At 32.7% G+C, this 13,485-nt stretch overlaps 1 protein-coding gene across 1 annotated transcript in view; it reads right to left on the bottom strand.

Annotated features, from left to right (window-relative positions):
- Positions 1–292: 292 nt before the first annotated feature.
- The window catches only part of KCNK6 (Potassium channel, sub K, member 6), a 31,174-nt gene continuing 17,981 nt past the window's right edge, over positions 293–13,485 (bottom strand). The window contains exons 5-7 of the mRNA XM_035734338.2: positions 9,857–10,520; positions 6,059–6,386; positions 293–3,365 (exon numbers count right to left, since the gene is read on the bottom strand). Coding sequence (XP_035587868.1) covers positions 3,154–3,365; positions 6,059–6,386; positions 9,857–10,520 — 1,204 coding nt within the window. The 3' untranslated portion in view covers positions 293–3,153. The remainder of the gene's footprint in view (positions 3,366–6,058; positions 6,387–9,856; positions 10,521–13,485) is intronic.

Genomic DNA, 13,485 nt, shown 5'->3' with positions numbered 1-13,485 from the left:
AATACAGTCCACGCGAGACACGATGCAGACTAACATTACAAGTTAAGCTATTCCCCTTTAGAAGCATTCCAAGCAGAATGAAATCTAGGAGTGTTGGTAACATATGAACTGAGGTCTTACGCTGACTGCGACAAAAAGGCTTTGCGAGCGACCTTTGCATTTACGCCCAGTTTGACGGTGGAACTTTCCACCGAATCTTCAACAGTTTTATGCCACTTCATCCAGAGTACACAAACATAGTGTTTCCGTTCGCACTCTGAAGGATATTGATACATTGGGACGTATCTATGTGCGAGCCACGAAATCAATTTGGGACTCGAATTCAAGTCTCATGAAGAGCGTCTCAAGTCACTGAAGCTTTACCCATCAGAGTCAAGATATGTGAAATTGAGTTACCAGGTTACGTTACTTCTGCTAGCAAATCCATATTTCTTCAACCGATTCTCTACAAACGAATTTTCAGTATCCAGAAGAAAGTGTGGAGTTTATCTCCAGTATATTTGCTTGCTATTCGTTCTGATTTCTGCATTTTAAACCGTAGCGGAATTTAACTTACATATAATGGAGATGTAGTTAATACCTTCTGTTAGTGGGAAGTGCCTATGTCTATTAACATCGTCTGTGTCAGCGAAGGATAGAGTCAAGAGAATTTGAATAGTGTTGCTCCTAGTATTGGATAGAATATACCTAATGATGGACCATAAAAAAGCAGAATACGGTTGTAAACAGTCTGTGATCAAAATAGTTCACTGGCGACTCTAAGCCTAAAACAAGCCCAGTTAATGGATAGTGGAGATTAAAGTCATTTTAATAGACGACCCAACTACAGACGTTCAGAAAATAACTGATGTGTTTCGTAACATTTATTGTTCTGAACTCCTAGTATTTCCTGGTGTAGCTTGAGTATTAGGGACTTATGTCATGAAAAAATCTAGATGATGCTTTCTTATCAGAAGTCACTTTTAGTTTATGGTAAATGACTGGCTTATTTGAGGGATTAGAATCGGCAAACTGAGATTAATTTACGCAATTATTTATTTAGATTTCTAACCAGGTGACCAATTTATACTTGGTCTTCGTCTTTGCTTTTTTCACTAACTCTCTAAAAGAGCTTTTGGTTAGTCACACGCTTTACCATAGTTAAGTTGATTTTACAATGTCTACCCTTTTATCAACATTAGATCCTGGTTAGGAATTTCCTGTGTTGCAGTGTGCTCATAAAGACATATCTGGAGAACAAGCTTAACCATGGGCCTAGTATCCGAAAAATACTTTCGCATGTTAGATAAATGTTTCCCTTAGGTCTTTAGCAAGTCAATCATTTCAGCATCACCCCAGTTTGAAAATCTGTCATCATGGTTTCGACAAGTCCGGAACCTAAATTGGCTATTCTGTGTCTCTTGTAGCACATTCTTTGTCAATGAAGAGTTTTTGAGCTGTGTTCATCAGCTATATGACCTCTAGGCTAGGGAGAAATTTTGTTGGTACATTTGTTTACCAAGTTTTAAGTAAGGAAAATGTGTTTCCTAAGTGCTGTAGGGCCAGCGAAATGTCACTGAGCCCTAGCCAAATTATCCGACAGTTGGGTCACTGAATATCGAACAAATCATCGATCCTCATCAGGGACAACCAGCACGCATCACTTAATCGTGCGCCATGGTCTGGCCCATGCGGCGGTGGTCTTACTTTCGCTTGTATCTACTTAAACTAATATCGTTCTGTAATAATGTCCTTTGTGTTGTACAGTCTTCAAAGCATCTATAATATCTTGATACGTCGATGGGACAATCCACGTAAGGTGCTGATCGTGAGGTGTGACTTCGACATTAGCTAGTTCGTCACACCATTCCCGTCTAACTCTAGCAGGCCCTCAATCATTCGACATAGATCACCTACGTTGGTGATCACTAATGCTATAGCTGACTGCTATCTAAACCAAAGAAAACTTTAAAATGTATTAAATGCTTGATTTCACCCAAAACCAAAATATGCGTAAATCGAGAAATATTTAGTACTGTAAACTGCTGAATGTATATGTAGTGTTTATTGGAAATTGTTCATAACAGATGTTTCGTGGCTGTACCGATTAAATGACTTGTTGGTGATGTAAAAAGATTCTCACCACCTTTTTGGTTACGACCTATCATTATTCTACTTATCTCCAGACGTTGCTAAACATTCCAGACAAATTATATGTTGCATAAGCGGTTGAATGGTAATTTTATTGCACTAACCGGCATGATTATGAATATGGCTATAAAAAGTAATTTGAAATTTCGCGGACAACAAACAAGTATCTTTTATCAAAAACAATATATACGCTGGCCTTACAACCTTTTCATCGTCTAATGACTAGAAAAACAAGATACAAAGACATGAAAATTATATGCGCGAGAAAAATACGGAAATTTTTAAAATTCCTCCATCTGTGAGGAAAAAGTGTAGCAATTGCATTATCTCAAATAATTAGTGTTTGAAAATAAATGTATGTTATTTTTAACTGTACATTTTATTATTTATTACTTGCTTATGTACATATTTTCTGCAGTGTCAGTTTACATTAAAATTTACATTTTGAAGTACTTTATCTCCAATATACTTTACCGTACTAAACATTTAATATTGAATAAAGCAATTATTGTAATTCATGTTCACATTTGAGCTTTCAAATTTCGTTATGATAAATTAGCTTTTTTAGTAGATAACCTTTCAATAATTTTGTGAACATTTATAATAGATGGCCCAACAACATGCAAAATGAATGATTGACTAAAAAAATAGTTAGAGGTTAAGGGCATTATCAAGCCACAGAACAATACTTCAGTTTAGTGATTACGACGAATTTATAAAGAAAATGCCGAATCTATCATTTTTGTAGCAAATAAAAACGAGTGTTAAAATGATGATGGCAGCAATAATGTGATATATTTAGTGTCATATGGGTGGTAAAATTACAGGTGATAATATACATCATTTGATCGGTTTATTGGATTCCATCTAATAGGTATACTGCCGGAGGATTATGAAAAAGTGTGTGGATTAAAAAATAACAGTTGTTTAGTTTAAATTACCTAGAAAGAAGTATGGTGTCGTATACATCATGAAAATGTAAGGTAACTGTATATTATTGTAATCGGAATACAGAATACCTTCTCAACCCATATCTCTATGATTTAATTGATTTCTACAATTTTGTGAAGGTGTAGTATCGTCAAAAAGTAATTCTAAACATGAATTATGTGCCATGTGTTCACTAAATTTTTCGTCGAAGTATCCTCCTGTTACATTTGAAAATTCATAGTCAATAATCTCTTGGAAACTTCTCACTAGAACGGCAATTAATGTGGTTCCCAACACTAAATAAACTAGAAATAAAAGAGTAAGTAAAAATGTTATTTGTAATTAAAATAAAGGTTATTATTTGATATAGTAGGCTATGTTTTTTTCATTGAACTTTGTTATATCAGTTGCTGATTTCAAGTACAGGATTTATTTTATGGTACTTTTCGACTTGAACTAACAGCAACTTAAGAAACAAATATAACCAAAGAAATGAAGTTTTTTATAAAATATTGTAGTTTGTAAATAACAATTGTCACGGATCAACATAAGCAATCAAGAGATCTTTTGTCTAATTGTGGGGTTCAAACAAAGTACGCTCTCATGATCCTACCAAAAACCGAACTCAAAACCTCCCTGTCTCGCGGATATCGCTTAACTACTGTATTAAAATCCAGTAATGTATGTTTCCAACCTAAGTAAATTGGAAAAATGTTGCACCGACCGAAATATTCATTACCAGAGGAATTGGATGATAATTGCACTCCATACCATTTAGTTAATACTATCTAAACATAATACATTGGTTTATGATGAATTGGGTGTTTATTCCGACTATCAAATTATGAGTGAAATGAAAAGTTTTTTAAATAACATATTACTCTAGAATAACTTTTATCAAGAATTAGTATCCACTGAAAGATATTAAAAATATAGAAGCACCGAATTTCTGCTTGTTCTGTTTTGGAATGACCCGAAAGTAATGATCTATCACTCTAAATAGGATGGAACTCAGTGTCTCTAGGTTGCAATCTACTCAATGAATAAGTTAGGATTACTTGATTTACGGATTTTTAAACGACTCAATAATTAATCAAGTCTTCACCATATTGTATATTAATATCTATAATCGAGTTTCAATATGCAAAACTTTCGTGACTTTTTGGTTTGGATATTTGCACATAGAAATATACAATAGGTAGATGTTGAATATAGCTAGTAATATATTAATATAAAACCTCTAAATGTAGAAATCGAAACTTTCCGATAGAAAGATATTTTACCTAAAGTCCAGTTGAACATACATACATATTTTTAGAATGTGTTAATTGCGCACTTTATCTACAAAGCTATGAAAGCGAAAATCAATAATTGATTGATTAAATTCAGCAAATATTTATGGATATTGGTAGGCCCCACAGGTTCATCAAACGTAATTTGAAATCAAAACTTCAATTTGGGAAAGCTCTTACGGTACTGAAATAGATTTTGTTCATGAATATTGAATTCGAACAGCGCCCAGCAGCAAAAATTCTGAAAACCAGCCATCAAGATGCAATGAAATAATTCTTATTTTGCTGAGCTCTGAATTTGTCACTCCAATAGATATTTGGTCGGGGGGTGTAGTATTAAGGATAAACTGTGACCATGAGTGAACATAGTGTTTATTTGTCATTTTATTTGTTCTTAGGTAGTAGGCTATATTGATTGCAAAAGCGTGAACTTTATGACCGCGTGTCCTAGTACTATCTGGAGTGGTTATCAACTAGTTAATGATTGAATTATTGAACACATAGTTAACTTTGGTCACGTAACTCTACTGGAATTGTCTTATAAGAGCGTTTTCAAAATAAAAAAAACTGGATTAACAGGAGTTCGGATCATAAATTTGTTCACCGACTTGAATTTGCTTTAGTATACAAGACAGAAATGGGCAATTCTTAACTTTATGATGTTCCTGACAATCCTAATTTTAAAGATTGTGGTTTCCCCTTGATGTTTGATCCTGTATCCTTTTTAGATTCTTAGAATGGACAGCTGTTTTCCCTTCGTAAGTTGTTTTTATGTTACTTCTCTACGGTTCGATGGACAATGCTGGTGGGAGGCCTATATATCTCCACAAAGGGGTAACAGGTGTAAGTATGTTTCTTCACCTTAAAAACTATTAGCGAACGTTTGCTCGGTATTCAAAAACATTCGATGATTTTTATTAGCTTCGGTAAATAATGCAACACCTCTCTTTGCTATTAGAAGCTGTGTGTAAAGTGACCTATAAATACGATTGTACATCTTTGACAGCTGACATTGTTGAGAATAAAATTTCCTTAGCTGAATAGCTTATGTTTTCGTGATAATGAAGTAGGTTTCTTCCGCTGTCTTAATTTTAGGTTATAAGTGAGATTTAAATTTCTTTAAACTTGGAAGTACTTTTGAGGTTGTCGTTTATATGGCAACAGTGAGCCATTAGAGGGGTAGATTTACGACCAGCTTACGTTTTCACTGAAGCAAAACTATTCAATTGATATGTTTCGTATTGAGATTAAGAATATAATGCAATCAAAAGACAACTTTAAAATAATAGTTGCATTTCAATGGAGACTCCCCAATTAACTTTTGAGAAATATATTAACATCACATATTGTGTATAAATATGGTGGTACAACGAATTAATATGGTGCTAAAGAGAATAAAAAAATACTACATTTAGTTGAAAATTCAGCTCTATAGCAGTCTAATTTGAAAATGTTCTTGGAAAGTACATTAATAAATGTAAACAATATACTAACTTATTTTTTTTACTACTAAGACTATGAAATGTGACACGTTATTTTATGTCGCCATATTAGAAATATGAATTTCCTGAAACTTGAATATACACATTTCTGGTCAATAGAGAAATTTAGTAGCACTTTACACAAGGTCTTTATATTATGTGATCTGTTTCCAAAAAAATATATCAGTCAAGTATCCAAAGAATGATTAAATATATAGGACTCACTTCCAGTCATTACTCTGTAAATATTCTTCACATATAATATCGTTACTAATGATGATGCACTGCTGTCTTTACTTTCACTTGCAACCATATCACCAAAACCAACTGCACTAAGTGATATGATACAAAAGTAAATTGCATCAAAATATGTCCAATTCTGTTCTAAATATGTAAATATAATCCCAGGTATAAGTACTGAGCATGTAATTACTACACAAAATACAATGAAGAAATGTAATAATCGTAAACGAAATATACCATGATGTACATTCACATATCGAAATTGTGAAAGTTTAACTTGTGTAGTTAAAGCCAAATCACTTCTAGATAACTGAGGTAGTAAACAAAACAAAACAAAGTAACTGAAAAAATGAATCAATGCCGAAAATAGTAATAACTAATTTTTCCTATTTGGACTTAACAGTTAAATAATCCCAGTGTAATAAAGTCTACAAGTGAACAAAAAATGCATGTTTATTATGTATTCTTTGAATATTAAAAACACAAAGTTCAGCGAAGGGATATCTTTTCAACGAATTTGTTATCAAGCTATACGATCGTATATATATGAAAAATGCTTTTCTTAATGTACTAGTTCCGTGAGGAAATGCAAACAAGGAATAACGAAGATGATGTAATAGAAAGATTATAATACTAGATCATGTAATACGAATATTAACATTTGACCTAATAAGTTAGTAACGAATTATAACGTCAATGTACTAATATGATAAAAATGTTTTTGTTACAATAATTGTAGGTAATTAAAGGTGATAGAGGTGCGAAATAAACGAAGTGATATCATGAGCAATTATGAATAAAATAATGAGAATATAAAACACAATAAGTAAAGGGAGAAATGCTATAATAATAATAAAGGCCAATTAAGGTCCACATTACTAGACTGTGGTCATGGCTACATTAATATACAATGTAGTAAGAATAACTTATTAACTATGAATCATTTGTATAAGCTAATGCTCCTGAAAAGAAATAAAGATTTGCTCATTAGTAAACCTGACAAAGGAGTCGGTGTACTACTACTTGATCGTCAAGAATATTTGGATAAAGTGAGGTTACTCCTAGACGATAATACTAAATTTTCAAGGCCTAAATGAGAAGTAGACAAAGCACCGCAAATTGAAAGATAGCTAACGAATGTTGTTAAAAACCTTAAGAATAAGGGGATAATAACCCCAGACTTATATGATCACATACATTCGGTGGGTTTGATCATCCTGAGCTTATATGGATTACCGAAAGTACATAAACCTGTTTACCGTTACGAACTATTTTAGATATGTCGAGTTCACCATACCACCGAGTCGCCTAACGGTTGGCTGAAGAAGTGAAACCATTTAGAAGGCAATTATCTAAATATTCTATTCATGATAATTTTCAATTTACTAATCTTGCTAAAGACGTTAATACTTCCGGAAAGCACATGTTCTCGTTTGACGTTAAGATTTTTTTTCACTAGTGTACCTTTAACCGAAACGATATGCCATATAAGTGACTAAATTGATCCTAACAACATAAATCTATGTCTGCCGACTGGTCATTCGAAAGACCTATTGTTACGTTATACCCTTAATATACAGTTTAGTTTCAACAGTGAAATATATAGACAAAGAGATGGGATCGCAACGAGGTCTCCATTGGGTCCAATTTTAGCAGAATACTCTATGGCAAAACTGGAGAACGACCAATTTAGTTCAATGATTAATCGATTTCATCTATACGTAAAATATATGGACGACACATTTGTCATTTGTGACGATAATAATGAATTAGAAGATATATCACACTCCTTCAACACATGCCAGCCTTCCATAGACTTCGCGTTAGAAAATGAGCTAGGTTATTCAATCTCTTTTCTCGATGTGCGTCTGGCGTGAAGCAGTGATGGCTCTCTAAGAAGATCCGTTTATAGAAAACAAACATGGAACTGCCAGCAAACCAACTTCTATAGCCTGGTTCTTTAAAGCAGAAAGAGAAATCGTATTCACTCTTCATATTACCAAACACATTGGATATGCAGTACAGAATGCATTGACGAAGAACTCGCATTTCTCAGAAAAACGCTGACAAAAAATGGCTATTCAGACCTCTTCATAGATAAGAATATGGAAAGAAGTAGTTGTGATGAGGTATCCGGTTGTTCTATTCCAAAGAAAAACCTTCAAGTAGGTTTGGAACATAAAGGTGATCGAACATCTAATGCAATCAAAAATCGTTTAACGACAGAGATAAAAGGAACATTCTATGGGGCAAAACTGCGAATAACGTTCACAAGTACGAACTTATTTTCTGTATCCATAAAAGACAGGCTTCTCCGTCTGGTCGCCTCCATATGCATCTACCAGTTCATCCGCTCTAGTGGAGCAAGGTACATTGGCCGTAGCCAGCGTTCGCTTTCAACTCGGATACGGAAACATGTCCCAGTGTGATTCTACAAGGTTGAGAGGAAAGCATGTAGGGGTTCCATACCTGAACATCTAATCGACTGTATTCATTCTGCTAATCCACAGTTTGATTTTAAGGTTGTATGTATGATTCGTCTAAATCTATCTAGACTTCTTCGTATCCAACTACTAAAAATAGTCGAAGATCTTACCATTCATGAGCTCAAGCCAGAACTATGCGTAAAAAAGAAGTACATCTTATCGCTACCATGGCCTTAATTTTTATTATAGCATTTCTCCCTTTACTTATTGTGTTTTATATTCTCATTATTTTATTCATAATTGCTCATGATATCACTTCGTTTATTTCGCACCTCTATCACCTTTAATTACCTACAATTATTGTAACAAAAACATTTTTATCATATTAGTACATTGACGTTATAATTCGTTACTAACTTATTAGGTCAAATGTTAATATTCGTATTACATGATCTAGTATTATAATCTTTCTATTACATCATCTTCGTTATTCCTTGTTTGCATTTCCTCACGGAACTAGTACATTAAGAAAAGCATTTTTCATATATATACGATCGTATAGCTTGATAACAAATTCGTTGAAAAGATATTCCTTCGCTGAACTTCGTGTTTTTAATTTTTAAATGGGAACTGTCTGTCAGTTCTTTGAATGACATATAGATTTTGAATGAAGTAAAAACTAATTACTGTAATTAAATGTTATCTTTTACTGCGATATCAAGTGTCGCAAATATTACAACTATGAGATTCTTTGATCTGGTGTGTGGTAACAAGTAGCCGTAGCATTTTATTTTTGTCGCATAATTTAGTTGAAAAATAAATTAATATTGAGAGATAAAATCAGAGAAGCTTTTTCTTAAACAAATGTAACATTCCTATTTTTAATAATAAATTAACAGAATAAATTAATGTGTACGTTATATTTCCAATATCAAGAATAAAACTTAACTACCTAATGTTATGGACTTTAAGGAATTCAAAAACTTTTCCCATCATTTACTTATGTACTCTAATTCAAATATTTATTCCGAAATAGCTGTTCCATACTCGTACAATTTTTCGAAATGTACGGAAAGACAGTGTATTGGTAGACACAGATTGTTTAAGTATCAGTATTCTGTACATGACTTCAGTTTACCGTTAGTCGAAACTTGCTGACGCTTTTATCGCTTTCAGTTAGTGTTTTTTCCTAATTACACAGTATGATGTACAAGTGTTCTATGTTTTGTTTTTTAAATTTTCCTAAAACTATACATGGTATGTGAAATGATGTTACCGAAGAAATAACTGAGTAGAAATTTAAAAAAGCGATATTGAGCTCAAAATCTTGACATATATAGAAACATTTACTCACCAAGTAATGTAGAAATGCTATGCAAGAAATATGAGCACGATCAGCTAGTGAAGTTTCTGTAGAAAAGCAATCATTAAGATTACATGTATTTTGTGTTACTTCTCTAAATATTTCACTCAATGAATGTCGAGCTGGTTTATCAACGTTTTTTACATAAGTTTCTTTTTCAATGTGTCCACTGAATTGACTAGGAGATGATTGAGTTGTATCCAGCTGATTTATTCTGTTGTCAGCTGCATCTGGTTGGTTATTTGCTGCAAAACTTAAAGAAACTTTATGTGTTAATTTTTTCGGTACATTAGTGTGACCAAGTACCGTTTTCGGCCTGTTAATTTTTACCGAAGCTAAACTGGGATTCATTGATATGTCATTATTTATATGAAGTTCATGATGTTTCATAATAGATAATATTGGTTTATTTGATTGCTCATGCTTTGAGATTTCATGATCGTTTTCATCATTATTAAAATCTTTTGGATAATTTTCTGTTTTTATTGTCAGAGAACTTTGAGATTGAGTCTTGTTTGTTGATAAAGATGTTGATAAGGAAGTCACTGAGGCAGTTTTATTTGATAATCCGTCATTTTCGACGACATTCTTTGGCTCAGTGATATTGCATACTGTTGGTGGGGGATTTTTCTTCACGATGTTATTCGATAAACGACTGTAAGAAAGTGGCAAGAATATCAAGCAAAGAGAAGTGAGAAAACAAGGTGCTATGATAAAACGCGAATACTTGAGTGGGCCAATTGATAAGAAGTCAAATATTATTCTGGGAAGCATGAAAAATGTAAATTAGATAACCACGATAGTATCAGATGAACCAAAGACTCTTTTCAAAACAATATATGACTAAGACAATGAACAATTGCTGCTTTTCTTTACCTTAGGAACCCACAGTTATTCACTCTATATACTACCCAAAAAATTGTACCGTATCTACTCTATTGCCCGTATCCGCAATATCTTTTCCTGCAGTTCTGCTGAGTAAATTGAGGCCATTCACTGCCGTATCCTTAAATATGCCTCTATTAGATTATTTTAGATAAGATCAACTCAGTTTTCCTAACGTACAAATACATAAGTTTTAAAACCAATAATCAATTGTAATATTTCATTCGTTGAAAGAGTGTTTGTGAATAGACTTTATAAGAAAACCAGTGTTTATTAAAGTTCTTCCAATGCGTCTCGATACACTAGCAAGTGAATCCTCAAAACACAGTCTCGGTGCCCTCGAGGACAGTGTGATAGTAAGACGTTTTATATAAGGTATTGGATAAGACAGTGGTTATCTCACTAAGTTTACTCATTTAGCATTATTCTTAATGTCACCACTATTATGAAGACCTTACAATTGTTTTTTCATTTCTTAGGTACTATCAATTTTACCACTAGGCATAGCTTATTAAAAATACGTTTACACGTTTCCAGAGGTTGATTATTATTAAGTGGTATTTTCAGTTATATGAATTTCTTTATTTTAAAACGAGTACTTATGGTTTTAGCTATCCAGGTTGATTTTCTGATGAAAGTCAACTAGAAAGTGAAACTCTGAGACAAGGCATTCTATACGCAAATAGAAGGGCAAATAATGCGTTCACCAAGTGTCTGCTATCGGCAGTTGACATTTATGATCGACAATCACAAGATATTTCCAGACGTTAACTAGTTCTGGTTTAAAGTGTTAACTGGTATACTATGTCTATTGATTGACATTGCGTATATAGAGTTGTATAAAGCGTATGAGATACCTTGATTCGGCAATTTAATAAATAAACTAAGTGACGACGTTAAATTTACGGATTTCTTTGAAATGTGAATTGAGTAACTGAATATGATAAAAAATATATTCAACAAAAATCATGTTTCGTTTAACTAAAGCTGTATGCAATTAATTAAGTGCAGTGTGAGAGGTTTTCAAGGATGTGGATCATAATTTTAATCGTTAGTAACTACTTGTTGGCTGTGAAACAAATTTAGTCGAGAAAATAATCAGTGTATTAAATATAACAGTTAAAACAATGATATTTACATTTTACGGATTAGTCAGGATTATTATTGATAAATTAATCACTTACAAATACCAGATAGAACAAAATGAATAGATATAAGATTGAAGAAATAATGTGAGATAAATAAATACTAACAATAGATATGATTACAGTGAGAGTAGTTATTCAGAAAAGTCGTCAAATATCAGTGAACAATTTACAGGAAACTATTGTATAATGAACCTACACATAGGTTTGTTTATTTACCTACATAAATACAAATACAATTATTTGTGAATAAATTTCAAAACTACGATCCATAACTATTTTGAGACACATTGAGGGAATGGACTATTGTTTATTCTTCTAATTACCTAGTTCTATCTGATTACTCTGTATATATGATTTATAGATTCATGAGCTAACCTACTAGTTGTTCTATTCACGTACGACTTGTAAATTTAATTACGTTACATTACGGTACCTCTAGAAAGCAAACATAAAAATGATGAATAGCAACTGGAAAGGAATGTCCAGAACAGAGTTGGATGAGGATGATGGTGGGTGATCTATGCTCCTCCACGAGAGGTAGTAGGCATAACACATGATTTAGCAAAAATATAAAGAATTTCGATTCGATATTAATGAAGACATGATTGTCAAAGTAGCCGTTGTTTTGATTAGTTTAAATAAATTTTACTGAGTGTGTATCTTTACTTTTTCATTGTATGGCTAGAATGATGACATTTCCAAAAAAGGAATAATATCTAAGTTTTTATGTTTTATTGGTAAAATATTTATGTAGTTTAGGAAATAAAGTAGAACTTAATCTTTAGTTACAACGTAAAAATCATAGTTACGTAAAGTAAAATTTCATTACATCTCTTTAGTACGATTTCGTTCCGAAAAGAAAGACAGTTTATGATTGGCTATCAAATTAAACTGAATCAATGGCTCAATTAAGTGGAGAGTATATCTAAATTCTAAGATTATATCAACCAACTAAATCTATTATTATGAAGTTTTGTTTATAGAAAACAAATCCACTAACAATGTCTATATAAAGAAGAGGATAATCTGAGTTAAAGTAGTATTGTTGATAGCTGTGGATATTCCTTACTTATTTAGGTACTGTCCAATATATATGTGCATTTTCTTTCGTCTTGGACTTGTACAAAATGCTACAGATCTCGCCTAAGTTGCGCTTAGACAAGTGGAGAATGTATATCCTTTTCACAATCCAAGCACCAATATGAAATGGAGAAAAACAAAACCACGGTTGACTGATAAAAGCAAGTGTAATTTTTTTAAAGAATAGTACTTAGTAGTGCTTTTTGGTGTCGGTTGCTATGTTAAGCTCACACGGCTTATTTTAGCTTTCGTAAAGATCAGTTTATTCATTCGTCTTGAGTCACATTTTGACCTTGTTAATTATTTGCTTATCAACCTTGACTGTTTTTATATGAGCGTATGTGTGTGCACTTCTTATTCTATTCATCACATGTCTGTAACTTATTTCTGTTCGAATATAAATATCGATTCACGTTTGGCTAAATTGAGTTGGCTTACCCACCTTCTCCATTGCGTGTCATTTTGTTGTGCTTCGCTATCCAACCAACGATTATACGAAATAAATGT

This window comes from Schistosoma haematobium, chromosome ZW (assembly GCF_000699445.3).
Source record: "Schistosoma haematobium chromosome ZW, whole genome shotgun sequence".
In the NCBI taxonomy this organism is placed as follows: Eukaryota; Metazoa; Platyhelminthes; class Trematoda; order Strigeidida; family Schistosomatidae; genus Schistosoma; species Schistosoma haematobium.
The sequence above is the reverse complement of the archived record's forward strand: the minus strand, read 5'-3'. Positions and strand labels throughout refer to the sequence as shown.